General features: G+C 46.3%; 3 protein-coding genes and 1 long non-coding RNA gene across 13 annotated transcripts in view; 1 reads left to right on the forward strand and 3 right to left on the reverse strand.

Moving 5' to 3' along the window:
* Positions 1–910: 910 nt before the first annotated feature.
* On the reverse strand, positions 911–6,856 carry LOC139704729 (uncharacterized). 2 transcript variants are annotated; one of them, XR_011706685.1, is made up of 3 exons: positions 6,744–6,856; positions 3,145–3,309; positions 911–1,305 (listed from the first exon to the last, which is right to left on the reverse strand). It is a non-coding gene; the product is annotated as an uncharacterized lncRNA (long non-coding RNA). The 2 variants fall into 2 exon arrangements; XR_011706684.1 differs by lacking the exon at positions 6,744–6,856 and adding an exon at positions 6,511–6,595.
* Positions 6,857–6,934: 78 nt separating this feature from the next.
* Snx22 (sorting nexin 22) lies at positions 6,935–13,524 on the forward strand. Of its 3 annotated transcripts, none has more exons than XM_027924391.2 (6): positions 6,935–7,117; positions 7,508–7,591; positions 7,955–8,059; positions 8,562–8,656; positions 9,276–9,343; positions 13,208–13,524. In XM_027924391.2, the coding sequence occupies exons 1-6, from the start codon at positions 7,043–7,045 to the stop codon at positions 13,267–13,269; spliced, it is 489 nt and encodes a 162-aa protein (XP_027780192.1). In that variant the 5' UTR covers positions 6,935–7,042; the 3' UTR covers positions 13,270–13,524. The 3 variants fall into 3 exon arrangements, with proteins under 3 accessions (XP_027780192.1, XP_027780182.1, XP_027780199.1); XM_027924381.3 differs by lacking the exon at positions 13,208–13,524 and adding an exon at positions 9,810–12,427; XM_027924398.3 differs by lacking the exons at positions 7,508–7,591; positions 13,208–13,524 and adding an exon at positions 9,810–12,427.
* Positions 10,437–16,662, reverse strand: Ppib (peptidylprolyl isomerase B). Its single transcript, XM_027924371.2, has 5 exons — positions 16,478–16,662; positions 15,711–15,824; positions 14,767–14,860; positions 11,732–11,916; positions 10,437–10,765 (listed from the first exon to the last, which is right to left on the reverse strand). The coding sequence occupies exons 1-5, from the start codon at positions 16,610–16,612 to the stop codon at positions 10,643–10,645; spliced, it is 651 nt and encodes a 216-aa protein (XP_027780172.1). The 5' UTR covers positions 16,613–16,662; the 3' UTR covers positions 10,437–10,642.
* A 6,051-nt stretch (positions 16,663–22,713) lies between these two features.
* Positions 22,714–27,997, reverse strand: part of Csnk1g1 (casein kinase 1 gamma 1) — a 146,847-nt gene continuing 141,563 nt past the window's right edge. For all 7 annotated transcript variants that reach the window (XM_071608375.1, XM_071608377.1, XM_071608380.1 and 4 more), the window contains one exon: positions 22,714–24,676. In XM_071608375.1, the coding sequence (XP_071464476.1) occupies positions 24,622–24,676 (55 nt within the window). In that variant the 3' untranslated portion in view covers positions 22,714–24,621. The remainder of the gene's footprint in view (positions 24,677–27,997) is intronic.

The raw sequence follows: 27,997 nt of genomic DNA on the forward strand, positions 1-27,997 counted from the left end.
AGCTCAGAAAAAGCCAGCTGTTCATCCTCCATAGGATGTACTTTGTCTGGGTCCAGAAAAAAACCACAGAAAAACCCTGGCCAGTCTGAGATAGAACCTTTCACTAAAGAGATGTGACGACTGTTTCCAAATGACTCTTCCCTCCCAAGATTTATTGCTTTTTAGCTTCCCCTTCCATTATGAGTGGCAGCAATGATGGCCACAGGGACCCAACCAGCAAGTGTCTGTGAAGTGGCACATCAGCAGCCTCACTAGCAAAAAAGATGAGGTGCACCTTACAGGCAGGAACATGTGTAGATCAAAGGACAGACTGCCCCCGGCAGCCTCTTCCCGCTGTGGAACCTCATTATTTCATTAACTATAGTAAGAATTGTTGCTTGTTAAGTACTATCTGCCAGGCATTGTGCTCAGGGCTTTAAGACATCTCTACTCCAGTACCTTCAACTTACCAGGTAGTCATCATTATCTACATTAAAATACTTGAGGCTCAAAGAACAAGCAGCTTGCTCAGAGCTAAGTTAGGTTCTAGGTTCTTAGCTCTAGACAACACCCCAGAGCTAACAACCTACTAAGACATTAACCTACAAAGTTCTTAAAGACCTCAATAAATCCATACAGTATGCCTGTTAAGGACAAATCCATTTGGGCAAATGCTCTACCAGTTAGCTGCATTCCCAGCCCTTTTTATTTTATTTTGAGACAGAATCTTGCTGAGTTGTCCAGTCTGGCCTCAAATTTGAGATCCTCCTCCCTCAGCTCCTGCATAGCTAGGATTACAGGCATGTGCTACTGCACCTGGAACAAGTCCCATTTTGATACTGACCTGACCTTGTAAGTATATGAGCCTCTCTGACCCCTTTGAGATCCTCTTTCCCCTAGGAGCAGCCATTGGAAGTCAGAGAAGCAGGTCTAGTAAACAGCTGGGGACCTTTAATGCCAGATACATTTGTTGAACCAGGCATAGTGACATATGGTTTGAGGAGTGTTAGAAAGTTGTCTCCCAAGAAAAATCTGCTGTGCCATGAAAAGTGCCGAGGCAGTCTTTGCCAGCTCCTCCTGATGCAGCCCTGGGTGAGCAGCTGAGCTGCCTCTGTCATATCTGGGCAGAGGAAAAGAGGCTCTGAGGAATGACACTGCTGGCTGGGGCTGCAGGTCTGGAACCTGCTTGACCCTGAAAAGCAGGTTGCCAACCTGTCCTAGGCCTGGTTTGCTCTCAGGGCTCTCAAGACATTTTCTATAGAGGTGCCTTCTTAATCCAGCTCTTTCCAGAACCACTTCTCACCCTTGGGCTTCACTCTCCTGTTTCTGAAAATGAAGAGTTTAGACTATGTCAGAAACTTAAAAATCGTTTTAGAGAACTCTTTTTAAGGTATCTTGTTCCAAAATTCAATATTATAACGTAAAAATTGTTTTTAAATTTTATTTCAAATTAATAAAATGCACTTATTAAAAAGGCAATCAGTAGGAACCCTGAGGTGGTTGTGATGAATAGAATAGTTGCTGATTTACACCAAGCTCTTCTTCCAATTTATTTGCTGTGTTTTTTTGTTTGTTTTGTTTTGTTTGGTTGTGCAATATGGAGAAATATCAGGAAAATCCTTATCACAGAGTTAGTAGCTGAAAGAGTTGTTTTCAAACTAACCTTTAAAGCTCAGCATACTGAAAGGAATAGAATTTGTTTTTGTTGATAAATAAGTAGCAATATATTAGGATGAACTATATGTAACTGTGAATCTCCTACCATTTTTGGATTACAAAAACATTAGTTTCATATAATTCAGTTAAAAATAACAGCGAATATTTATTTACTGTGTGTCAGGGCCATGCTAAGCACTTCAGAAGCATGATGTCATTTAACCCACACACAACGCCCCCCACCCAACTCTCCATTGTACAGATAAGGACTCAAGTTCAGGGGGGCTCTCCAAGATTACACAAGTGACTAGAGCAGGACTTGGGTGGGGCAGGCAAGGCCTACCCTTGCTCAGGCAGCCTCCCATGGTTGGCCCCTCCCTCTGGCTCACCCACCCACTCCCAGAGAAGAATCCAGCCTCTGTGTCTAGCAGCACCCGCTTGCCTGCCCTGCCCAGGAGCTATTTGTTTTCTTAACGGGGTTAACCAAACCTCCTGAGCAGCCTTGGAGCTGTGGGGTGGAGCTGCGGGTGAAAGGGGGTTTTGTGTGCAGTGGTTTTGTTAGCAATGGTGGAGGGTGAGGGCCCAGCCAAGGCATGGCAGAAGCGCAGGCCAGCCAACCCACAGGACCACCACAGGAGCAGGGCTGTGTTGGGGAACATCTTCACCTCAGCATGTCCTGCCCTTTGCTCAAGCCATGATACTGTCAAGCAGCCAGTGTAGCACAGTCCCTTGAGGGGCTGGTGTGGGAGTCCGATGTCTACTACATGGTCCCCAGGAACACACGGGGCATCCCCAGGGAACTGTTGAAAATGTCCACGATTAGGCACCACGTAGGGCTCTGAACCCAATCCTCCTGTCTCAGCCTCCCCAGCCGCTGGGATTACAGGCATGTGCCACCACACCCAGCACAACCCCATATTTTCTGATTGCAAAGTTAGCCTCAGCAACAGCGAGGCACTTAGCAACTCAATGAGACCCTGTCTCTAAATAAAATACAAAATAGAGCTGGGGATGTGGCTCAGTGCTTGAGTCCCCCAGTTCAATCCCTGGTACCCCAAAAAAAGAAAATATGGGGTTGGGGCCCTAAAATCTGAGATTGTCAGGCAGGACCTCTAGGGAATAATACTGACTGTGAAAACTTGAAAACTATTGCTGTATAATCTAGATCAAGAAAATGTGATCAATTAATACTTTTAGGCAATTTTCACTCAGCAACTTAGAAATTAAATTCATATACTAGACAGTGATGGAGAAAAGACAGAGATTCTATAGTAAAACAACTCATTCTAAAAATAGAAGTCACTTTGAGGTCTCTACACCCATCATATAAGCCTGGAGTTTAACAGTGTTCATTTGCCACACTGACCAATGCTTAAAGTATACAGAAAATAAACTCTTCCTCTGATTGTAATAACTGCTTTGGAATTTATATCATGCCATGTGTTGCTCTTTATAGGACAATATTGCCCATAACTTGTTCTATCTCCTCAAAGACACTGTAAATAATACCTCCAAGTCCAGGATCTTGTTTCTCCATATTTGGACCTGCACCTTTGCATCACAGGACACTGTAGAATTAGGGACCTGCATGTTTACTACAGGATGTTTTCAAGTCATTTGTATTGAATCTCAATGAAAAGGCAATGAAAAGCCACTGAAGCTTCTCAGGAACATCTGGAAATTAAGTCAAATGAATAAAATGAACACCAGTCCACCAAAAGAGAGAGGCAGAGATGGATGTCTAACCCTAAGATGGAAAAAGGGTTCTTGTAATCCCCTTGCAGCAGACCTTCTAGCCCTTCAGCAACCTCTGTCCCCTCTGCACCTCTCTCCCAGGCCTTCTCTCCCCTCCCCGGCCTTTGCTCTACCTCCCCATTTAGCCTTTTTATTTTTTTTTAAATTTTATTGGTGCTTTATAATTATACATAATACATTCAATCTTACATATTCTCATTCATATACTCTTTCAATCAACAGTTTTTTGTTTTTAGTATATCAGGGCTCAGAACATGAAACTCCAAGGTATGGCACCCTTAAGTGCTAAATATTTTGAAATAAAGGATTTGGGGGCTGGGGATGTAGCTCAGTGATAGTGTGTGCTTAGCATGTGCAAGGGTTTCATCCCAACACCAAAAATTAATTAATTAATAAAATAAAAAGACTGGAAGGGCCTAAGAGCAAGGTCTCTCTGACCTCCTGCCCTTACTTTCTTCCCTGAAGTGAGCTACAGAAATCAGAATTTTTCTTCTCCAAAATGGGTCACAGAAACTAGAATCACATAAGGTGTAGTGGTACACACTTGGAATCCCAGTTTACTTGAGCAGCTGAGGCAAGAAGATCACAAATTTAAGTCCAGTCTGGACAACCTAGGAAACCCGGTCTCGAAATATAAAAAATAACAAGGGCTGAGGATGTAATTCAGTGGTAGAGTGCCCTGGGTTCAATCCCTCATATCAAAAACAAAAATACAGAACCCTATTCCCCTAAAGCAAACCATAAACCTAGAAAGGTTATTTACCCTTTCCCTTCTCCCTTGAACACCCTTTTTTTTTAAAGAGAGAGTGAGTGAGAGCGCGTGCGCGCACGAGAGAGAGAGAGAGAGAGAGAGAGAGAGAGAGAGAGAGAGAGAGAGAGAATTTTCTTTTAATATTTATTTTTTAGTTTTCGGTGGACACAACATCTTTGTTTGTATGTGGTGCTGAGGATCGAACCCGGGCCGCACGCATGCCAGGCGAGCGAGCTACCGCTTGAGCCACATCCCCAGCCCCCTTGAACACCCTTATTCCAGAGGAATCTTGCTCCACATCCAGGAGAAACGAATGATGATGCACAGAGGCTGAGAAGAATCTGGACAAGCCATGCTGGACTTCCCGCTTAATCCATCATACCCTTTTTGTCCAAAAATGTTTCTATGTGACTATTCATGCTTCATCAGACTTAAGCATGAACCTTGAAATGAAGACCCCTGGGTCTCTGGGCCTTCATTTTGAAAGGGTCCCATATCACATTAAACTTTAATTAAATAAATTTTGCTATGCTTTTCTCTTATTAACCTGTCTTTTGTTACAGGAATGTCCATTCTACCCACCAAAGACCTATGCTAAATACTTGGCACTGTGGAGACATATAATAAACAATAATTACAGACTTAATATGTGCATGGACCAAGTGATATGATGGGGTCAGGAAGGAAGCCTCTTTGAGGAGGTAAGCTTATGCTCAGAATTAGAAGATGAATCCACCAGGCTAAAAGTCAAGGAAGACTGTTCCAGGGATAGGAAAAACAAAGACAAAGTCCCGGAGGCAAGAAAAGAACTTGTCAGGTTTGAAGAACTAGAGGAAGGTCACTATGGCTGAAGCCTGGCTTTAATAGTTTGTATAGAAGGATAGAGAATAAACCTTATATTGACTGGGGAGGGAGGCAAGGAAAAGCAGGGAGATCCAGAGACAGAGGGCAAATGGTCATTAGGATGGTGTCCTGAACAGAGGCACTGGTAGGCCCTGAAGGTCAAGGAGGAGCTGGGGCCCTAGAATGCCAGGGAGGAAATGAAACCACACCACTTCTCCTCAGTGTCGGTCATTTCCCTTCCAGGGGACCATACCAGGATGCAGGAAGTTTCAGCTTCCTGATTCTGGGGCCCCTGTGTGATGGAATTTGGAAGGAGAATATGTGGGACACATGAGACATACCTGCCCCCATTAGGGGGTCATCCTCTGAGCTCCTCTCTGGGGCTGGGCTGGGAATGCATATGTTCTGCTCCCGCTCTGAAGGAGAGAGGTGAGTCCATCAAAGGCACTCTGTCTTCCCCTCTCCACCAGGCCTCCTACCAGGTGGTAGGTGCAAGCTCTTGAGGGGAAGGGTATCGCATCTTCACCTCAGGTTCCTTTGTCAGGGGAAGTCAGTGAGATAGAGGGCTCCTGTTATGGAGCTACTGAGTGGAAGCAGCTCTGCTGTTGAGGGGTGTGGCAAAGAGATGGGAGCAGAGGCCCTTTCAGCATATTGGGTGGAAAAAGTTCTATTTAAATATTTCCACATTGCCAGTTGACCCTACTGAGAAAGATAGGCAAGAGCAGCCTGGTGCCACCTCCCACAGTCCTTTCCTGTTCACTGCCTTTACCTACCTCTCTTACTCATCACCCAACCTCTCTCCAGGGCAAGCCTACAATCAAGCTGCTGTTTACCAGACATCTGCTGTGCTAAGGGCTTAACATGGGTCATCATCTCATTTATTTGAGAGGGTCTCCCTATGTTGCCCAGGCTGGCCTTTAATTCCTGCTCTCCAGCCATCCTCCAGCCTCAGCCTCAGCCTCCTAAGTAACTGGGTCTGTCTATAGGTGTGCACCTGGCTTTGCTCAATTGTTATACACTCTCCTGAAGGAGGTGTGGTTTTTCTTTTTTCTTTTCTTTCTTTCTTTCCTTTTTTTTTTTTTTTTTTGGTGGCACATGGGAATCACATATACTGGCCAGCTCTCTACCACTGAGCTACATCCCCAGCCCTGGGAGGCATATTGTTTCTATTTTGCACGTAAGCAAAGGTCTACACAGAGAGAGAGAATTTTAATATTTATTTTTTAGTTTTCGGCAGACACAACGTCTTTGGTTGTATGTGGTGCTGAGGATAGAACCTGGGCCACACGCATGCCAGGCGAGCGCGCTACCGCTTGAGCCACATCCCCAGCCCAAGGTCTACACAGTTTCTGATACCATTCTGACTGATCTCCAGAGTAGAGCCTGGGTTCCTAAATTACCTCTTCCCTGTAAAATGTCCCTAGAACAGGTTAAGGTTGAAAAATATGAATGGAGGGATGGAAGAAAAAAAATGAATGAAGGGGCCTGTGGATTCTGGGGAAAGGGGACGACAAAGCTGTACTGACCCACGTTTTACCCATGGTCTCAGCTGGAGTCTCCCGGCCGTGCTCCCAAAGGTCAGGCTGAAAGGAGGGAAGGAGACGGGGCGGCCTGGTCCAGGGGAAAGGTCTGAGGAAAGCAAGGAACCTCCGGGGATCGTCCGCTGGGCAGACGCCTCCGCCCAAGCCAGGCGCCACAGACTGGAGTCCTTAGTAGACGCTCAACAAAGAACAGGTGAAATTTTGGCTTGCCCGCGTACCTGGCAGTCGGGCGTTCAGTAAATATTTGACAAACCGATGACTCTCTGCTGAGGGTTCCTCCCCCTGCGCTGTGGCCCCTCCATACCGAAGGGGCGGCGTTCGGCTACCTCCAGCCCGCGCCCTGCCTAATCTTGTCGGCTCAGGACCGGGCTGTGCTGGGGACGCCCCGGGCTGGGTCTGGGGCGGGGCCTGAGGGCTCGAAGGGCGGGGCGGCCGCGCAGGGTCCGCGGGCGGCTACCCCGGGGCTCGCGCTCGGAGCAGTACTTGAGGAGGGGACGCAGCTGGTGCCCGGGAGCGGATGCTGGAAGTTCGCATCCCGTCGGTGGGGCCCGAGGCCGAGGGGCCCAGGCAGAGCCCAGAGAAAGGACACATGGTGAGCAGAACCACTAGTTGGAAAGGGGCGCAGGGATCCGCCGAATTTCTCTACGCCCAGAGCAATAGGGACCTATAGTTCCAGGTCGGGTTCCCATCACAGTCCCGGGATACCCCGACTTGAGGATACCCCGACTTGAGGGTTTCGGAACTGCTTGGATTAGCCGGCCTCCGGGTGGTGGTGGCTTGCGCTCTTGGGGGAACGCGTGGAGCAGAAGGGAGGGTCTGCCAGCTTTTTCTCCTGGGTGTTTGGCGGAGCAGGAGATTACCCGGAGAGCGTCTGCGCTCCAAGTCCGCTTTGTGCCTTTGAGAGCCGGAGGGTGGGGGCGTCGCTGAGAGCTGGCCTCGCAGCATCCTGCGGAGGAGCCTCATGCGCACCTCTCCCCGCCAGGTGTTCCGAGTGGAGGTGCTGTGCAGCGGGCGCAGACACATGGTGCCAAGGCGCTACAGCGAGTTCCATGCACTGCACAAACGGGTGAGGCGGCGCGGACAATCGACTGATCCCGGTCTAACCCCTGGGTGGAAGGCTGAAGAGCTCTAGTCCCAGCCTCAGCCACCCCCATTACTACCCGAGCATCTGAAGGCCGCAGATTCTAGACAGACTGCCCACTGGCTGCAAGGTCCGGTGTGGAGAGGGCGCAAAGGGGCCGATTCCAGCTCACACTGACCTTATCCCTGTGTGCCCACCCGGCTTACAGGCGACCCTCACCCCTGTCCCAATCACCACTCACTAGGGTAGGGCCTGGTGAGGGGTCCAGAGAGGACTCTTGTCTAGGCTCAAGTGGGTTTAAGGGGCTCTGTTGGGATACGTGATGGCGCCTCTGTAACCTCCCGGCAGATCAAGAAACTGTACAAAGTGCCTGACTTCCCATCGAAACGCCTGCCCAACTGGAGGACCAGAGGATTGGAACAGCGCCGGCAGGGCTTGGAGGCCTATATCCAGGTGTGCGAGGGGCATATTCTTTTGCCCCCAGCCTGCTGGACAAGGGGTGTGACCCAGATAGAAAACAGTGATATGGGAGGGCTCTCACAACTTGGGGGGGGGGGTTGTTCACTACCCCAGCCTCAATTTTCTGAACAGTCGTGAGTTCCAGTATCCCTCACTGGATTGTTGAAAGGATTGAGTGAGGCAAGCAGAGGGCAGGTAGTCCCAACTCAATGAAAGCTAGTTCCCTTCCTTTCCAGGGTAAATTCTGAGGCACCCTTATGGTGCAATACCAGTGGAGGTTCTTGCCCACAACAGTGATGTGTGACTGCAGACTGGACCACTTTACTGGGCCCTAACCTGTGCAATCATACAGGGCCCAGCACTCAAAAGAGTCTTGTTCTGCTCTCACCGCCTTGAACTTCTTACTTGGAACTAAGTGTCTCACATTTTCATTTGCACTGGGCTGTGTAAATTAGTAGCTGGGTCTAATTATGGTTTCCTCTGTCCTCCTTTCTAGGGCATCCTGTACCTGAACCAGGATGTGCCCAAGGAGTTACTGGAATTCCTGAGACTCCGCCACTTCCCCAGTGACCCCAAGACCAGTAGCTGGGGGTAAGGAGGGCCAGTGTTCAGGGAGGGCAGGGACACTTGGCAGCAAGCGAGGAAAGTTTTTCAGGGTTAGCCCTCTTTCTTCTCACATCTTCCAGGCCCTGGCTTGCCTGATTCTCTCTCTGGGAGACATGACCTCCCTTATCAGCTTTCTTGACCCTGGTGGAGGGGCTGTTTTTTGGACAGCCTTCATTACACCAGCTACCTCTACCTCCGGAACTGGCTTGTTACAAATAGAAGCAGTGGTCCCCAGGGACTGAAGTTCTGGGCTGTCTCCACCTCACCCTCACCTCCCAGCCATCCCCAGGCAGCTTACAGTCTCTCTCTCTTCTTTTCAGCACCCTGGGGGAATTCCTGCTTAGGGACAGCAGGCAAGTCAAAGCCCTGGCCTGCCTACCTCCTGCTGCCCCCTGGTGGCTGCATAGTAGGAGGTGGGCCTGCAGCCTGGGGCCAGTCCTGTCCCTGTGGTCCAGGTTTTCCCTGCTGATGCCTCCAGAATCCATTTCCTACTCACCTTTTCCTTTGTGGGTCTTTGGTGATCTCAGTCCTTAGTCTCCACTCCATATGGGATTTTGCCCTGCCTTCTCTCCATCCGCCACAGCTCATGACCCTTTCTTCCCAGCTCACAGCTGCACCACCGGCCTGTCATCAGCTTTTGCATGGATCCATACATTTCCACTCCTTCTCCAGGTTAGGAGGTGCCTGACCCATGGTGTGCATTTAGGGCTTGGGTACCAGGGCCGGGTGGGTGTGGGCCTATTATTTCTCTGCTCCTGGGACCTCCAGGCAGCACCTCCCTCAGATATCTCTTTGGAGCCACTACCTGCTGCTCCTCTAACCCTGTAGCCTGCTTTGCAGACACTAGTGAAATAAGCTTAGCTCCCTGAGTCTGCATTCCCCAGTGGCCTGGTTTTACCAAGCTGATGTGTGGTGTAAACAGATTGTGGCCAGGGAATGCCAATGCCTCATTTGGGTGGACAGCTGATATCTGCCACCTTGGCAAGGGCTCTATTCCCAAGAGCCGCAGAAGCTGTGACAAAAAAAAAAAAAAAAAAGAAAGAAAGAAAGAAAAAGAAAAAGCTTAAGAAGTCACAGACCTGAGGACGGGCCCATCTCACACCACTCCCCACCCTCCACCATTTTATTTTTATCCTAGAGCTTCTGCCAAATGTGGTGGTGAACGGTGTGCTCCAGGGCCTCTATGGATTCAGTACCAGCCCAGCATCAGCCCAGGCAACACTGGACTGTTACCCAGCTCCTCTGCCACCTATGCCTTGATCAGCCCAGAAGACTTTGGGCCACCTGTCAGGAGTCATGTGCCTGTCCTGAATTTCATATAAGAACTAGGGCTGGATTCTCCTTTGGACTAGACCTAGGACTTAACTACTCTTAAACTCAGCTTGCACTGGCAGCTGGGGTGGTAGAATTCAGGTGCTCTTAGAGCCTAGGGGCCAAGGCAAGTCCATGGAGTTGAGGAATAAAGAGAGGAGTCAATTTGGAGTAGACTGAGAAAGTAACAGTTGTAGCTGTATTTCTTAACCTAGACCAGAAGATGGCAAGGGTAGTAAAGGCTGAGACATAGATCTGCAAAGTTTAGAAGCCAGTATTTTATGGGTAGTATCTAGGTACAGGTTCAGGCAGGAGCCTGAGGAAGGAAGCACCTTTAGAGCTACAAGAGATCCTCGACATGTTGGGATGCACACTTGGGGAATGTAGTACAGGTTCAAGAACCCAGCCCACACGCAGATTATAAAAACAACAACAACAACAACAACAACAACAAAAAAAAAACCCACTTTTTTTTAATTGGTCAGCATTGAGTTTGTTACAAAACTGGGCCTGTGGAATGTGAGGGGAGTGGGTCCGCTCCATCAGATGCTGGCCCTAGGGCCAGTGCAGCATGGAGTCCTGTGCCGGGCTACGTTTTCCCTAGTGAGGGCAACAGGGCCTGCACAGGGGGTTGCTCAGAGGGATATGGTCCCTGGGGCCCTACTCCTTGGCGATGGCAAAGGGCTTCTCTACCTCGATCTTGCCACAGTCTGCAATGATCACATCTTTCAGGGGCTTGTCCCGACTGTCTGTCTTGGTGCTCTCTACCTTCCGCACCACCTCCTGAAAAAGAAAGGTGGTAACAGTAGGGCAGGATAGTCATGAGGTCTACCAATGGGCAACAGGCCTCAGGAGGGCTAAGACCCATATGGGATCAACAGCATATAAACATGGAGGCACCAAAATTCTGCTGAATATATGGCTAGGGTGCCAGGCCAGGGTGGGAAGAATAGATTTGACAATGAGTGGATGCAAGAGTTTTGTTCAGGACCATATTGGGCAAAGGATAAGGAGGAAGAAGGGAGTGGCCAGGGAGCAAGGTACCAAGTAACTCCTCAGGGACATCATGTTCAGCTGTACCCTATACAGTTCAGGATGGGAGTCTGCACAACCTTGCCTGAGTGATGGAATGGGTGATCCTGCAGTTGAATAGCTTCTACAAGGCCTCCTGTCTAGGGCCTAGAGGGATTTAGAACAGTGGGGGGATAGAGGTGCTCTTCTTTTTGGTTGAAATGGAGTCTTGCTATGTTGCCTAGGCTGGCCTCAAACTCTTAGTCTCAGTGATCTTCTCTTCTCAGCCTCCCAAGTAGCTGGGACTATAGTTATGTGCTCCAGCACCCAGCCAGGCTGTTTTATCTTTTTTATTTATTTGGTTTATTTAATTATTGGTTCTAGGGATTGAATCCAGGGGTGCGTAACCACCAAGCCACATCCCCAGGCCATTTTTATGTTTTATTTAGAGACAGGGTCTCGCTAAGTTGCTTAGGACCTCACTAAGTTGCTGAGGCTGGCTTTGAACTCATGATCCTCCTGCCTCAGCCTTCTGAGTAGCTGGGATTATAGGTGTGCACCATGGTGCCTGGCCAGGCTACCTATTTTTGAATGTTCTCTCCAGACACAAGCACTGGTCTGAATCTGCGGCGTTGGGTCTTTTGTGAATAGATAAAATTCATGGAGCCCCTGCCCTAGGGTTTGGGCTGAATCCCTGGTGAGAACTGTCCAGGTTTAGCCCCTGCCTCCAGAACTTACCATGCCCTCTAAAACTTTGCCAAACACAACATGTTTGCCATCTAGCCAGGCGGTCTTGACTGTAGTAATGAAGAACTGGGAGCCGTTGGTGTCTTTACCCGCGTTGGCCATGCTCACCCAGCCAGGCCCATAATGTTTCAGCTTGAAGTTTTCATCAGGGAAGCGCTCACCATAGATGCTCTTTCCTGAAAAAAGAAAAGAAGATGGGGGATCTGGGTTTGCCTAAACCAGGCAGACCTTTCGGGTGAGGATTTGAGGGGTATAACCAGTCCTCTGTACAAGTCCAGGCTAGAGAGGTACATAAAGACCCCTTCCTGTCCCTTAGCCTAGAGCCAAACCATGCAGACTGAAAGCAAACAAGGCATCAGGACAGGCTGGTCACAGCGTACAGTAAGGATCGTTTTAACGCTTTTAACTAAGGCACATATTATTAACTACCCTTGGCTGTAACCTCAGGCCTGCATGGACAGCCTTTGGTGGACAGAACTTTCTAGAAAAAGACTGTTGTGGCTGACCAACTTGTCTTCCTAAGAATAAAAGACAGGAAAGACATAGTTGCAAAGTAGAAACAGGACAGAGATGAGTGTGGAGGAACCAGGGCAGGCAAAAGATAGGGCTGCCATTTGAGTTCTGCAGAGTAAAGAATTCCTTATCAATGAAATGAGCATAAAATAAAAGATGCTTATGAATTATGAATATGTGTCATGTGTCTGTCCATATGGGGGTTGGGGCCAGGTACATGACAAAGGGACTGGATCCACAGTCTATATACCACTTTTGAGACCCTAGTTTCAAAGATGGTTCCAGGAGAAACAATGGAACCCTCTTTCTCTCAGTCACTCTTGGAAATTCATACTGTGCATCTACAGGCTCAAGGTCTTGAGAAACCCAGCATTAAAAAAGCCATTTTCCTTGTTTGACCTGATATCATTTGATTCACTTGTACATGACAAACTGTTTCTATTCTCAATGCACCTGTGTTTGTCCTGTGGTTCCAAATGATGGAACCAGCTGAAAACTGCCCTAGATAAGGCCGACCAGGGAGATGTTGCTGATTGTGTAGCAGCCAGGAAGACCCCAAACCAAGAATGACTGGACCAACTGATGGAGAAGAAGTGTTTTGGTCTGTTTTCCACCCCTCACTCCCACACCAGGCAGAGACTAGACTGCTACAATCCTGCAGTGACTCCTGGCTGAGATGTTCCCACCTGAAGATCCTTTTTATAAGTCTCAACCAACTGCAAGATTTCAATTATTGCTGCTACCCAGAAAATCTCCAAATCTATATCCTTTATCTCCAGCCACTTTCCTAAGATACAAGGAATTCCAAACTCAAAGGGTTAGGTCCAATATCCATCATCATCCTTCTCTCTAGATCACTTATTCTTCGGAAATTTTTCCTGTGCACATTGCTTGATACTGTCTCTATCCCCCCCCCCACCCCCCATTTACTCATCCTTTTCTTCATCCCTGCAGCCCTCACTGCAATAACAGCCAATGCCTGGAGTGTGGACAGGGTGTGCCAGAAACTGCTCTAAGCATCTGACAGCAAACCACCCCATGAGGCAGGATAACAACTCTGTTTCAAAGATGAAGAAGCTAAGATGCAGAAAGGTTAAAGGAAGCACAAAGCTGGAATTCAAACCAAGGAGTTTCTGCTCTGACCCACTAGGCTATAATCTGCAAGGGTTAGGTCCCAAGCCACCCTGCTGAGCACAGCTGTGCCAATTCCTCAGCAGTCAGCTAGCTCTTGGCTCTACAGAGTAAATCCTGTCACATCATTTCCCCTCAAATCTTTTGTGCATGGGTATTGCTTCCATTCAAGCCTTTAGCAGGTCCCCACTCCTTAGAGCACGAAGCCCAAGTGCCTGGCCATAACACACCTCTCTGCACCCGATGTATGCTCTAATTCCATTTTTACTACCCCACCTTTGTCAAGCTCCTGCCACAGAACAGGGTGGGACTCAGTCCTCATCCCTACCTCTTCTCTATCCACCTGGACCCTTGCTCAAATCTTCTCTCATGTTCACAACGCCATTTCCTGATTACCTTGGCATCCAATGCCTCCTGTTTGTCAATACTTCAACAATGGCTGACCCTCCTGGGCACTCACCACACTCCAGGCACTTAACACTCAGGATCTCACCTAATTCTTCCAGCCCTATGCTTCCCCACTCCCATTACAGAAGAGGAAACAGGAGCTCCAAGGTGTCATTGGCCTGAGCTCACAAGGTAAAAAGGTGGCAGATATTGGATCAAACATGACCATGTCTAACTCACAAAAACAATTTATATTATCCCGCTTTGTGCCCTGTTATCCACTTGCTGCATTGAGTTCCTTCTGTCTTACTTAAATCTTATGTTGCTATGTAGCTTTCAGAGTTTCTTCTAGAAAGACAATGACAAACAAATTGAGGACAGAGTCTGAGTCCTAAAAGCTGTATATGTCCCACTTGGGAATTTTCAGGTACAAAAAGGGAGCTGATGTCCTGCTGATCTTCATGTCTTCAGCCCTTTCCCTGCGGTCTGAGGGAACAGCTGGATGGGTCCCCAAGCATAGTAAGACCCATGGGTTAGTCCAGGGTATCTGTATTTCTGTCCTGTGCAAACAGGTAATGCAGAGATCTCTGGTGGGAAATCACAAAGGAAAGAATACCTCTCACCCTTGCTGGGGCTTCCAAGGTGGTACATACCTGATCTGGAAATGCTCCCCACAAGTCTTCATTTTGCTGCCACCTCCTTACCCCACTCCAAAAGTATAGAGGCGTGGTGGGGAGAAAAGTCACCAGGCTACAGGCCTGTATCAGCAGGTATGCACAGGGAAAAGATCCTCTTAGGCCCACCTAACCCCCATCACTCTCTCTCCTTTGTACTGGTCCACTTTGCAGAGGATGCAGCTGTTCTCAATGCAAGTTAAGTGGCCTGCTCCTGGAGCTAGGGAAGGAAGGGACCTTGTTTGTCTGGCACAGCCTGACCCTTCTACCTGGGAAACTATAAACTTGACAGATCCCTCTTCCCAGAAGACTTGAGGTTACCTCCTGTGCCATCTCCCCTCGTGAAGTCTCCACCCTGGATCATGAAGTCCTTGATCACACGATGGAATTTGCTGTTTTTGTATCCAAATCCTTTCTAAAAAAAGGAATGAGAAAGTAAAGAGATGATATGAGACATCATATAGGCAGACATCAAATAAGCCCTGCAAGAACCAAGCCCACAATTCTTGCTCACAGAAGTGGCCAATACATTCAACATGCTACTGAGTGAGTAGTAACTGTAGGCCAGACCCAGAGTGCACAGACCCAGTAACTGCCAAGACTCCATCTTCCTCTGCCTTTGTACAGTTGCCAGACTTGATACAATTCTATTTCATAGAATGCCTATCCCCTCTTTTCTTCTAACCACAAGATCAGATAGAAGGAAACAGAGACCAAGGAAAAAAGTCATCTGCTAGTTGAACTCAAAGTTGAAATACAAACTTCATTAAAGGGGTTGTGCCTTCAAACACTGTGCAGTATTCCAGGATAAAACATTCCTTATTCTTACAATACAGATACAGCAATATGAGGACAAAGGATGTAGCTCAGTGGGTAGAGCACTTGCCTAGCATATGCCAGGCCCTGGGTTCAATTCCTGGTATTGTAAAAAAATGAAAACAAAAAACAAACCTCCTATAGCAGGATATGGTGGCACATGCCTGTGACTATCAGCAACTTGGGAGGCTGTAGAAACACAGTTTGAGGACAGCCTGTGCAACCTAATGAGACCGCCCCCGCAATCTCAAAATTTAAAAGGGCTGGGAATATAACTCCTGTGGCCCACTCCTGGGTTCAATCCCCAGTACTGGGAGAAAAAAAGTGAAAATACTAGGTTCCCATGGCCATAGTCAACTGGCCCTCAGAGAGGGCTACTGCTTCAAATGGGCCGCATTCTGCTGCCATTCCTGCTGCAAGAGTTGACAACTTCTGCACCAGCCACTTACCTCTCCCGTGGCTAAGGCCACAAAATTATCCACTGTTTTTGGAACAGTCTTTCCGAAAAGACCGAAGACGACCCGGCCTACATCTTCATCTCCAATTCGAAGGTCAAAATACACCTAAGAAAAAAAGAACCATTTTAAATTTAGCCCCTTTAAAGGACCTTGGTTGGTAAGGAAGGGCCCAAGAAGCTCTTCTGAGGACGGGAGAGGGCAGTCATTTAAAGCAGTGGAGGCCAAACCCTGTGAAGTTCCAAACCCTCTTCTTGAAAAATGTGTTTGTTTGCACGCCCCATGCTCTCCAATCTTTACTCTAAATAAACAATGGGCCCAGATTCTAGATATTCACATAAAAAAGAAGAAAGCCACATAAGGGGCTTGCAAGTTTACCATGTAAATTTAAGCTGTAATTTCTCTGTGTTTTGTAACTGGAAGTGGCTAAAATGTTACAAGGAGAAAGGATTCGTCGGATTTGATCTTTCACCATTTCTCCAGCACCGCAAGGTTATATGCAAAAGGGCTGCTCCAGTGGCGGCAGCAGCTGGGCATCCCCGGCTCCAGTTAACTCCCCGGGTCAGGGTGGGGTTGGGGATTTGGGGAGGGTCCGGATCATTCTTTGGTCTGGATGGCACAGACGCCATAAGGACAAAGACACTAGAAGCCAAGGGTCGAACTCCCGGGCCCTAAATGCTCCGGGAACCACTGGCCAGCGACGGGACCCAGGCGGCGGAGCGCAGGCCGCGCCAGGCAGGGCGGGAGAGGCGCGCACGGACCTTGACGGTGACTTTAGGCCCCTTCTTCTTCTCATCCGCCACAGAGGGTCCTGGCAGCAGCAGGAAGAAGACCGAGCCCACGATGAGGGCGGCGGCGAAGAGCACCTTCATGTTCCGCTCCGAGAGGCGCAGCATCCACCGGCAGGAGCTAACGCGGTCCGGGCAGCCAGGGCCGGAAGAGGGTGGGGACGCGGCGGCGTGGGCCGGCGCGGCCACGGAGCGGGGGGGCCCGGGGCTGCTCCCAGCCTCTGAGCCAGGGGCGGGTGCCGCTTCCCCCCTCCGCCTCGGCGCCAGGTAGTAAGTCCCCCGGGGGGCGGGGCCGGCGGGCTTGTGGGTGGCTGCCACGTTATTGCTCCCTCATTGGGTTCCCAGCTCGTCCCCCTAGCTGCTGGAAGGCGGTGGGCGGAAGGTGATGCCGGGAGAGCGCGGGGATTGGTCTCCGAAGAGACTACAGGCCCCGGCATGCCGAGCGTGTAGCGGCGGAGTGCGGTGTCCGGAAGACGGTGGCCTGGGCCGGGGCCGAGAACACTCACGGTCTGTGCGGGTCGGCAGAGCGTCGGGCGCTACCAAGTTGGTTTTCAATGTGGTAGCTTCCAAAAACCCAGGGCACATTTATTCTCACACTGTCATCTTCTACAGCTTCTACTTGTCTTGTAAAACTTGCTTCAAAACCTACTTCCGTTTTTACTTGGAGTGTGTCACTTTAGTCTGTCATTTTTCTCTACCTTCTTTAGTTCTGCGCTTACTGCTGTATGAGTCAATGCACACTCCACTGTACTCTGGTTCTTAACTTTTCTTTGCATGCTTTCCAAAATAGACCACAATCCCCCCCCCCCTCCAATGTTGTAACGGACTGTATTGCACTGGATACATCGTATTCAGCTTCCTTATTGCTAGTGCTCAAACTGATGGTTGGGGTAGCTTCATATTAGCATTGAAGTGGGAAATATATGCAAAGGCCTGAGAGAGACGTCTTTACTTTTCCAGAGGCCTTCATGAAGGTCACAGTCATTAGATGCCCCCTCTGGAATATTCAAGGTTGTAAGAGAAGCTTGGTGTTGTTCCAATCTACAACATAAGTTGTTTTTAAGTCTTATATACCTAGAAAAATAGAACAGACACGTATCTTTCTAAAATTTGGACCTATGGTGTTAACTTTTTAGAAATTCTAGTTTGTCATCATCCAGATTGTAGGCATGGCTCCACTTCCATAAATGAATTATGCAATTTGGCCTTAAGTACTGACTTGATTGAATTATGCATGGCCACTCGAATTCCTTAACTTGTCCTTTCCTTACAACTGATGTCACTGTAGTCAGGTTGTAGAATTTCAAGACTGTTCTCTTTATAAACACAAACGATGTTTGCTATTTCCTTGCACCTCAATCCAGACCACCTCAATCCGGTGGAGATTGTTCAAGGTAAAATTGTTAATACTGACAATGATCTTCCAAATTCACCTTCCCACCCCTGTGTGTGTGTGTGTGTGTGTGTGTGTGTGTGTAATGAAGGTTTGTCTATTTCCCCATTCCTAGGTCTAACCCTACCCATAGCCACTGAGAAAAGGTTTACTAAACCATGTGTTCAAAGTGGTGTCTTGTACATTAGGAGCTAAGGCTAAAATGGCATAAAAGCAGTCTCTCCCCCACCCCTTTTCAAAAGAAAAAAGAAATCAAGTTGATGGATAAAATGCCCTTACCGTGAAGCTTCTCTCATAATTTTATATGTGTTTTCTGCTACTTGCCTACCACTGAAAAAATAAATCGCATTAATACATAGGCAGTTTGTTTGCCATGTATGCATGTTCTTTTACATTGCACAATGGATATCTTCTGTCTAAACACATGTTCCTCATTGGTAGTGCAGAATTCTAAAACTTCCAAAAATTGTTACACAGAGTAAAATCTGACTTCTGGCTGTTCTACCATCTGAGAACCACAGGATACAGGAACTTAGCTGAGTAAGAATTTCTTTAAGTTCTAGGAATACTTGTTTTTGAAGTGACTCACAGAGAGGGTAATGTTCAACCCAAGAGAAAGAAGCAAGAATGCCTACGTATCTGGCATTTTTGTTCATGGGAGCACTGAATCACATCAAATTTAGTCCTAGCCTAAGATTCCTAATTAGAAGTGAGCTACAGGTCATTAAAAACAGATAAATCGATGAACCAAACAAACAAGTAAAAGTAGTCAAGAAAGGTAAGACATTTTATTTTACATACAAAAAGGGTGCAAACTGAGTCCTTTCCTCCCCAAACTGGGAAAGAGGTATACTTAAAGATCACATTTGTGTTTTCCATGGTGCCCTAGGAAATGGGCCACTCTGAGATAACATTATCAGGACCCATTTTCCATTTTCTCCAAAGAAGGCTACTTCCTCTGCAGAGGAGTTTTCCCCAATGGTCTACAAATCTCTCCCGAAGGAACCATTTCAAATACATTTTGAAATTGACATTCATGTTTTAAAATACTACAAGTTTCATCTTCACAGCTGAGCTTTGCAACCAGTGCCAGGATTTATGAAACATTACATACTTAAAAAAAAGTAAAAAAAAAAAACAAGGCATTTAATATTCATACACTTTCACACATCAATTAAAACTCATTTCCTCAGCTGATTTATACATTATCTAGTTTAAAAAATTGCAATCAAAATCCCAACATCTTTTTAAGAGTACAGTGGGCAAAGATTGAAGAAACAGACAAATAATAATATAATAAATTAGAGTATGTAATATCTTCAATGGGAATTGCTGAATCAACATTATTTTCCATTGGGGGAAGTTTATATTTTTGGTTTCATCTCTTATCTTCTTTGCTGTTACTCTTCTCTCTGCTTGATAAATGGGGCTCATTCCCAGAGCCAGCTTGCTGAGACACTGATTTTAGAAGCTCACTATGGCTTTACCTCTGAGAATACCCAGAAACACAAGGTTCCCAGCAGCCCGGGTGGTGAGTCTTTATGAAAGTGAAATGCATACAGATGAGCGCACACACATGCAGTCACACACACCCATCTGTAAATATATTTCCCCCCAAAGAAATGGCTCATCTTTCCTGAAACATTCCTAACAGATTGATAAGCCTTCCAAAAAGCCTTTTGGTGCAAGGGCTGGCCTGGGATTTGGTCTGGAGCTCATAAAGAGAACACTGAAAATGTCTCACCTATCCTGAAAGAGGGGCTTGGGGGCAGTTGGGACAGTGGTCCTCTTATTCAGGTTACTGGAATGACTGCACTGTACCCCCATTTATTACTGTGAATAATTATCTGCTCTGAGACCTTGAAGGTGGTAATGGCACTAGCAAGTGACTGAATAAAAGAGGAAAAAATGAAACTCTGTCCACACAACTGAGGTTTCTTTGTGACATCAAATTTGGTAATCAAAAAAAAAATGGAGTACATATTTACTTTTTCCTTTGTATGCTGATCTACAAATACTGGAGTGGATTTCCTGGTTGGTTTTTAAGAAATATGTCAACTATATTACCTATGTTCAGGGACCTACTTACTATTCAGAATACAATGAGAAACCTATTCTTTTGCATTTACTCACCTGCAAAAGGAATCAGGAAAAATATTTTTTAAGATTGCTTACTGGGTCAGACTCTCACGACTGGTAGCTAAAACACTGCTCAAAAACTCTATACACCCACAGAGGGGCCATAGTTACTTCTTTTTCTTACGCAGAAACACGAACCAACCTTCTCCCCTCAAAAACCAAAACACCCCAACCCAAAGGAATCCCAATTTAATTCCTAACAGCCCATCACAGGAGTTGCAGTTATCAACCTCTACATGGGACTTCCCTAGTCTGCAAAGCCAAGAACCCCAGTGCCTGTCACCCACACGGCCAATCCAGACAGAGTACCTGTTATCCTGGCTCCCTAAGGGTCTCTGGAATTCATCAGCATATCTTGGGGCAATGATGGCAGTGGCCTAGCAAAGGCAATGCTGGCTATTTGGCCCTGCAAACTCCTAATCCAAGAAAGTTTAGCCTTAGCATGGCTCTGACACTAGAGACAACAGTGTCAGGGTAACTCAATGAGAATGGAAAACTGGCTTAAATATGAAAATGGAAGGGATGTCTAGGACACAGGAGGCATGTAGGTTTGGGAGAGATGCTTAAGAAGAAATATCAAGTTCTTTTGAGGAGATGCTTTCTAGGATGCCTTTTCTTATTTTTGAGAAATGCAGGTCATGCTTGCTCATGGAGAGGTGGAATGGATTATATCTTTTTCATTGACAAAAAGTTAAGGCGAAGTTCATTAGTAACCACTTTTAGCATACTGTAGATTTCTGGCATTAAAGGCAGTTACTACTAACACTGAAAAAAGCACTACCAGCATACATTTCCAGTGAACTAAGTTGGAAATTCCTTTAGGGCTGATGGAAACCCCATTTGGCCAATGAGCAGGGACTATTTCTGTGTGCTTGGAGTTCACTGACAAATAAACAGGAAACTAACACTTCTGTTAGAAACCTCAGGATCTCTCTGGTCTCCTGCAGCTCACCCATTCCAAAGTAAAATGCAATTTTAACGGAAGGCTCACCTAGGCACCCGATTTATACCTTCCTAGACCCTGTTTACACCATTCATACCCCAAGAAGAATGTTAATTAAGGTAGTCATGAACTCATGCTGGCTGCTGGGACACTCACTCCCCCTTACATGATTAGCTTGCACAGGAACAAATTCTGGTCCAGTCACAAGTAGAGCACACTTAGTGGAATCCTGCCTGATTGACTTGATCCACTCAGGCTACAGTGTCTGAGGAGAGCTTGAGAGAACTCCTGGGACTGAACTCAGGGGTACCCAACTACTGAGGTAAACTCCCAGCCTTTTTGAGACAGGGTCTAAGTTGCCCAGGCTGGCTGGGAACCTGTGATCCTCGTGGTTCAGCCTCCCAAGTGGCTGCGATTACAGAAGTGCACCACTGCACCTGGCTGATAACTCTTAATGCGTTTTTATGAACAGATGTTCAGTTAGCTTTAAGGGGGAATCCCAAAGAATTTGCATCAATCCCAAAGAAAATGGCCTCTGGCATCATAGCTGTGAGTGAAAAGGAGAAAAGTTAAAAACTTCAGAACAAGGGCTTGGGATATAGCTCAGTTGGTAGAGTACTTGCCTTGCATGTATGCATAAGGCCCTGGGTTCAATCCCCAGAACCAGAAGAAAAAAAAAAAAAATTAGAACAAGTGGATTTGGAGGGTGTGGGAGATGGGGAAGGAGTGACTATCCTTTAAGGATCTGGCTGAGACATAAAGCCAAACTGCAGCAACCAGCGGGGCTGGAACTGATGGCCAAATTGCTTCTTGGTTATTCAGTTTTTGTTTTGGTTTGTTTTTCTTAGGGAATAATAGAATCTCTCAGATCTGGGACCACCTTGGAGTGTCATAGCCTTGGAAGGATCACCATTACCCTGCATGCTAAAGGGACCCGGGGTTCTTCTGAAACCAGTATCTAAGTGCTTTATGAGGGCTAGAGGGTGAGAACAGTGCATCAGGAAGGACCCCACCCACAACACCCCCCCCCCACCGCCAACTGCTCAGGTTCAACCCCTCAAGAGCTAGCCTATAAAAAATTTTAAGACAAAAAAAAGCCACAGACCCAGCTGTAAAGGCAGCCTGCCCTGCAGCCACGCTGTTTTGTGGAAGTGGGGTGGGGGAGGCACTTTGTGGGATACAGTGTGCCCAGATGCTCCAGGCTTTGCCACTATTTCCCCTGCCCTCCCTTGAGAGGTAAGGCATTTCTATACAGGGGTGAAGAAGTTAAATTTTCTGTACAGGAAGTTAGAGTTGCTCAAATACCAAATGAGAGACTAAATTTTAGTGATGGGCTCCAACCACTAGGTAATGGCAAGGAAGTATACCCCAATCTTCAAAATCTTTGTGGGAAATGGGTATGGACACTTGCCTCTCCCTGCCACTGTTTCATATACAGTAATATTTCTTTTCAAGAAATGAGAGGTTACAATCTTTACATAAATTAAGCAGGTTTGAAGCCAGTGAAATGTTTTTCCCTAGCCAAGGTCTAATGGAAGAGGTGAAGCCCAGTAAGTCTGATTCATGTGAATGCTGCTATCTCTGCTCCACATGGGGTACATCAAGGGACTTGTCAGGAAATACCAACTACTAGAAAGTATCCCCGCAACTTCCAGTCCAAAAAACAGCCCCTACACCTCAAGCCAGGAGGTGAAAATTTCTGTGGTTTGCACCACAAATCACCACACCAAGTCATTCGCCATTATTCTTCACGGTTAGCTCTTTACTCCCAGATCAAGACCACTTTCCCTGATATCACCCTTTCTCTTCTGTCACATTTGGAAAGAGGAGTCATTTGAAAAGCCACTAAACTTGAATGAAAATCTAACATGGGAAGATTAACTTCACACATTAACTTTTCAAACAGAGGATGAGAAACCTAGATGCTTTTTGGTAATAAGTCACGTGACTAGATCATGGTGGGAGGTGGGAGGTAGAGGGTGTACTGGGAATACAAGCTTATATGCTCGACTATCTTATCTGGAAGGAGTCTATATCCCATTGAGAATATAATTTTAGACATTTCATTCAGGCCCCCTTTTCCTGGAATTTTCCAGCACCAAACAATCTTACCCTCCTTTTCACTGCATCCCCATGCACTGAGTTCTAAGCCTGCTACTGTGGACCTGCTCAAAAAGAACTTCATGGGCTTAGTTTCTGATAAGGCAGTCCAGACCAAATGCTATAACTCAGCCATTGGGGCAGACAGGACACACTATCATTTGCTTTTCCTGGCCCTATGATGCCACATCCTGAGGCTTCTCTGGCATTTGGAAGGCAGTTCACTGTCTTCTTTTTGTCCAATAGTGGCAATACAGTGGTGGCTGTTTAATCACTAATCCTGTCACCAAAAAGTCACATGGCTATAATAGGAAGTCCCTGGCAGTGGAGGAAACAGACATTTCAGATATTTTTTTGTTAAGCATCTCCTTCACTGGGATGAGCTGTCTCCTGGTCACGGTCTGACTTGGCTGCTCATTCCATCCTGGAGAGCTAGGATTTCAAACTGCAGGCTGATTAGGTAAAGAGGCTCTGGTAGGGACATTCTTCAGCAGCTGAGAAGATGAATAAAATTCAAGTATGTTTTCTTGCCAACCTGAGTATTCACTCAGAATGACACAGAGTTTGGCTTCTCTTCTGGGTGCTGCTGATCAAACTGTTTCCATTGAGAATGTCCTCTGGACCCACATTTTCTCTGAATGGCTTGGCTGGTCCATCCCCCTCAAAACAGAAAAAAAAGTCAAAACCCCCTCAAAAAACAGACACAATATGCATCTGCCATGTTTTCTTTTCTTTCTTTCTTCTTTTTTTTTTTTTTTTTTTTTGTTAAAAAAAAAACTAAAACAAAACTAAAAGTGCAATAAAGTCAGTTTTCTTTCCTTTGCTCAGAACAATTTGCATGTACTGCTACTGCCTGGAGAAAGGAATTTGTTTGTCAAAAAAGCTAAGAACACCAACACATGGGGACAGTAGACTGCAGATTTCTCACAGCTTGTGTCCTACAGTGTAACTTCATAGGAGGGAGGGAAGAAGAAACCTGAACCCTAGGGCCAGCTGGGTTGTAGGCTGCTCAGAGGGAGAGGAAGCCATACTGCCAGGCACTCCTGGGAAGTGGAGAAGATCTTCTGGGACCAGGCTGCATCTTCCTGCTACCTTCTTGGCCACACCCCCAGCCTCTTGAGCTCCTACTACAGACACAGCATTTAGCTCACTAGCTTTGATGCTGGAGAGGGTTGAGGGTGGGGCAAGAACCAGGAGTAAAGTAGAAGGGGAGGGAAGAGAATAGTAGTCCTTGAGTTTTTGTGAATGACACCTTCACTGTAAACAATGGGAAGGAGAGTCAACCAGGTAGCCCCAAGGGCAAGCAGTGGAGGAGCAGCAGCTCTGGGACCTGCTCAGAGCCTCAGACAGGCGGAGACAGCAACTGACCCACTGGGCCCTGGCTGCCCGCACTGGCTCCTTCTGGGGCATCTGTTTTCTTCTTTTTGGTTTGGATCTCCACCCTCCCCTACAGGGGAGTCCCTTCCAATGAGAAATGGCAGGAGCTGCAGGTGCAATCGAGTCAAGAGTCCCCAGGGCCTGAGGACTCCTAGGAGGCACTGGTCACTTATGGCGCTGAGCAGTCTTCTTCCTTTTCCTCTTAAAGAAACAGCAGCACCTGGAGCACAAGGAACATTGCAAATCAGTGCTAGTGGTCTGCAGTTTCCAGCAGACCTCTGCCTGCTTCTGCTTCTTGCAGGGTGGGGTTTCCCTCTCTGGTACCCACCACCCACAGGCCGCCCACCATCTACAGTGCGCCCACTGGAGGCAGCAGGCAGTGTCTGCCAGGAAAGCCAAATGAAATAGTTGCTTAATTTCAATCTGCCCAACATAACTATTCAAATGCTACAGGTCAGGCTGGGCTGAAACATGGATTTTTTTGGAAGAAGGGTAAAGACAGCGTCTCTCCTAGTTTAAAACTCAACCCACCTGCCTCATCTTTATCTAGAACGAGGCTGGGGGTCCTCAAGGCTGCATAAAATTAGCCTGCACTCTCTGCTCCTTGATATTGAGGGGAAATTATTTAATGCAACTCACTAGCTGGTGGGCAAGAAAGCTAAACTAATGCAAATAAATCCCTTAGAACATATGGAGCTCTGAGAAGGTCTCATATTGCAACCAAGAAAAGGATTAGTGATTCTCTCAATCCCCATTTCTGTCCCCACTAGATGCCTGGCACAAGCAGGAGAAGCCCTGACTTAAACAAAAACTGTGAACCCCTATCTCCTGAGGCCAGCATAGCCCCCTTTCCATTCTGAGGAGACCACTGCCTCAGCCCATGAGCTGATCCTCAGGAGGTTCTCTGGCTGCAGGTTACTCCTTATTTAGCTTCCTGAGACTGCTGCTGCTGTGTCAGATGTAGTTATGAACTAACCCTGTTTAGGGTAGAGGTTGGGGCCTACTCCCTTCATGCCATCTCCTGGGGAACAGGTACACTTCTGGCACTTCCCTAAGCCTCAGTATCCCTTCCTCACTCCAGCTTTGGCTTAAGAAGCATCACTCTTGCTTTGGCAATCCAGAATGGGGTGATGAGGGCTTTGGCAATGCTGGTGTCAAAAGATATGCTCTCTACAAGGAACTGATACATGGGAAATGAGAATGTGAGGGGCGGAAGGCAGTGGATGAGTCAATGATGCCAAATGATGGAGGGGAGTGAAGTTCGAAGTGTAGCTCAGACTTGCTGGATCCTTGAAAGAAAAGCTTTTCTGAGAAGAAAAGTTTAAGTCTCTTGCATAATCCTTCTAGGATAAATGCCAAGAATATAGATAAGGAAATACAGAATTATTTTTCACTTCCCATACCCCTAAATTCTCCACACTAACTAAGATTACCTCTTGTTTTAGTTATATTCTGTGGTATTACTACATCTGATGGAATTATTAACAACTTGGAGGGCCAGGGTTGTGGCTCTGTGGTAGAGTGCTTGCCTAGCATGTGTGAGGCACTGGGTTCAATCCTCAGCACCATATAATAAATAAATAAAAACTTGAGAGACGCAGCAACTCAGGAGGCTGAGGCAGAAGGATCTCAAGTTCAAAGCCAGCCTCAGGAGCTTAGCAAAGCCCTGAGTAACTTAGTGAGACCCTGTCTCAAAATTAAAAAAATATAAAGGATGGGGGATGTGGCTCAGGCATTAAGCACATCTAGGTTCAATCGCTGGTACCAAAACCAAAATGAAACAAAACAAACTTGGAGAACGTTCCTTAGAAGGCAGAAATAAATATTTACACAGAAAATGATGTGCTTTAACCATATCTGAATAAATCAAACTTGCAAATTTTGGAAAGGAGAGTTTCCTAACAAATTTTCTTTGAGCATAACAATGACATTTTAAAATACCACTAATGGGACAGTAGAATAAACCATAATTCTCCTATTTTCATATATGAATACATGACCAGTATAACTCTACATCATGTTTAACAACAAGAATGGGATTCTGATTTGAGTAAGTTATACTCCATGTATGTGTAATATGTCAAAAACATTTTAATGTCATGTATAACTAAAAATAACAAATAGCAAAGAGATTTTCCTATGGAAAAAAAAGTACCATTAATGGGTGCAAATATAATTACTAACCAAAGTGTCACACAGATTCGAGAACAGAATAAATTCTTTTAAATATAAATGACCAGCACTTCTGATGGCTTAAGATAGTCTTCAGTGGAAACCCTGAGGAAGAATTCAAGAAAAAAACTGGTCTTGTTCTCTCTCTCTCTCTCTGTGTGTGTGTGTGTGTGTGTGTGTGTATGTATGTGTATTAGAGTAAGACCAAATTGAATGTCCAGCAATATTTAAAGAGGCAAAGTTAATCTCATGGGATCCCTAATATTTCAATAGTCTTACTGATCCTTTTGAACCATGATTTTCACAGGTATTACTAACTTTTTTTTAAAAAACCTTTATTTCATTTATTTATTTGTATGTGGGTGGTATTGAGGATCGAACCCAGGGCCTCCTCGCACATGCTAGGTGAGCACTCTACTGCTGAACCATAACCCCAGCCCAACTAACTTTTAAGTTAATTTCTATTCTTATTTTCTTTGGAGGATGCTAAAATGATGATTTTGTGTTTTTAAATAAAAGGAGTTGTCAAGAGTGGTGGCGCACATCTAATAATCCCAGCAACTCAGGAAGGTGATACAGGAGGATCCCAAGTTCAAGGCCAGCCTCAGCAACTTAGTGGGACCCTATCTTAAAATAAAAATAAAAAGGACTGGTGATATAGCTCACTGGTAGAGTGCTCCTGGATTCAGTTCCAAGTATAAAATAAATAAACAAAAATAAAAAATAAATAAAAGGAATCAAAAAATGTTTGAAATACTGGCCCACATCAAGCCATACAATGACTTCTCTTTTACCTCCTTCGAGGCAAACCAAACAAATTAATATCTGGTATACCATAACCTGATGTGCAGTGTGTAATCGCTGGAGTGGAGAAGTGTTGTGAGCTGTCCTTCAGAGGAACTGCAATATTTTAAATTTAGAGCCCTAGATTAATTTTTACTTTTATTACAGTTAAAGCTTCAGCAGTAACACAAGCTATTAACAATTCCACTCATGAGGAAGTAGGCCCTACATCCTGCTCTTTAATTGTTTGGTTTCTGCAGTAATGACTAGCAACAGGACCCATTAAACTGGGCTAGACTCCAGACTAAGTCCACTGAGTGACTTCATACCAGTGTGTTATTTTCAGAAGAAAATCAGGCCAGGTGATCAATACCTCTGTGTCTTTCCAGTTGATTCTTTGATTATTTGAATAACAAGAGGTTCTTAACATGCTAGAGCAAAAACTGATCCAAGACTCCTGAGGAGCCATCAGGCACTATTCCTGCAGTTCTTTGACTAACTACCCTTTTCATATCACTCTCTTACTGTGTCCTGTTCTTTCCCTTCAGCTACTCCGCTATGTTCCTCTTCTCTGCCATACCTGCAC

The sequence above is a fragment of the Marmota flaviventris genome, chromosome 2, assembly GCF_047511675.1.
Source record: "Marmota flaviventris isolate mMarFla1 chromosome 2, mMarFla1.hap1, whole genome shotgun sequence".
NCBI lineage: Eukaryota > Metazoa > Chordata > Mammalia > Rodentia > Sciuridae > Marmota > Marmota flaviventris.

What these genes read in the sequence shown, in the direction of transcription:
- Ppib (XM_027924371.2), bottom strand. Translation starts at nt 16,612, where the DNA reads ATGCTGCGCCTCTCGGAGCGGAACATGAAGGTGCTCTTCGCCGCCGCC. An exon ending in TGGCCTTAGCCACGGGAGAG is followed by an intron (nt 14,861 to 15,710) that starts GTAAGTGGCTGG and finishes TCCTTTTTTTAG; the next exon opens with AAAGGATTTGGATACAAAAA. An exon ending in GCAAAGTTTTAGAGGGCATG is followed by an intron (nt 10,766 to 11,731) that starts GTAAGTTCTGGA and finishes TTTCTTTTTCAG; the next exon opens with GAGGTGGTGCGGAAGGTAGA.
- Snx22 (XM_027924381.3), top strand. Translation starts at nt 7,043, where the DNA reads ATGCTGGAAGTTCGCATCCCGTCGGTGGGGCCCGAGGCCGAGGGGCCC. An exon ending in GCCCAGAGAAAGGACACATG is followed by an intron (nt 7,118 to 7,507) that starts GTGAGCAGAACC and finishes TCTCCCCGCCAG; the next exon opens with GTGTTCCGAGTGGAGGTGCT. An exon ending in CATTTCCACTCCTTCTCCAG is followed by an intron (nt 9,344 to 9,809) that starts GTTAGGAGGTGC and finishes TTTTTATCCTAG; the next exon opens with AGCTTCTGCCAAATGTGGTG.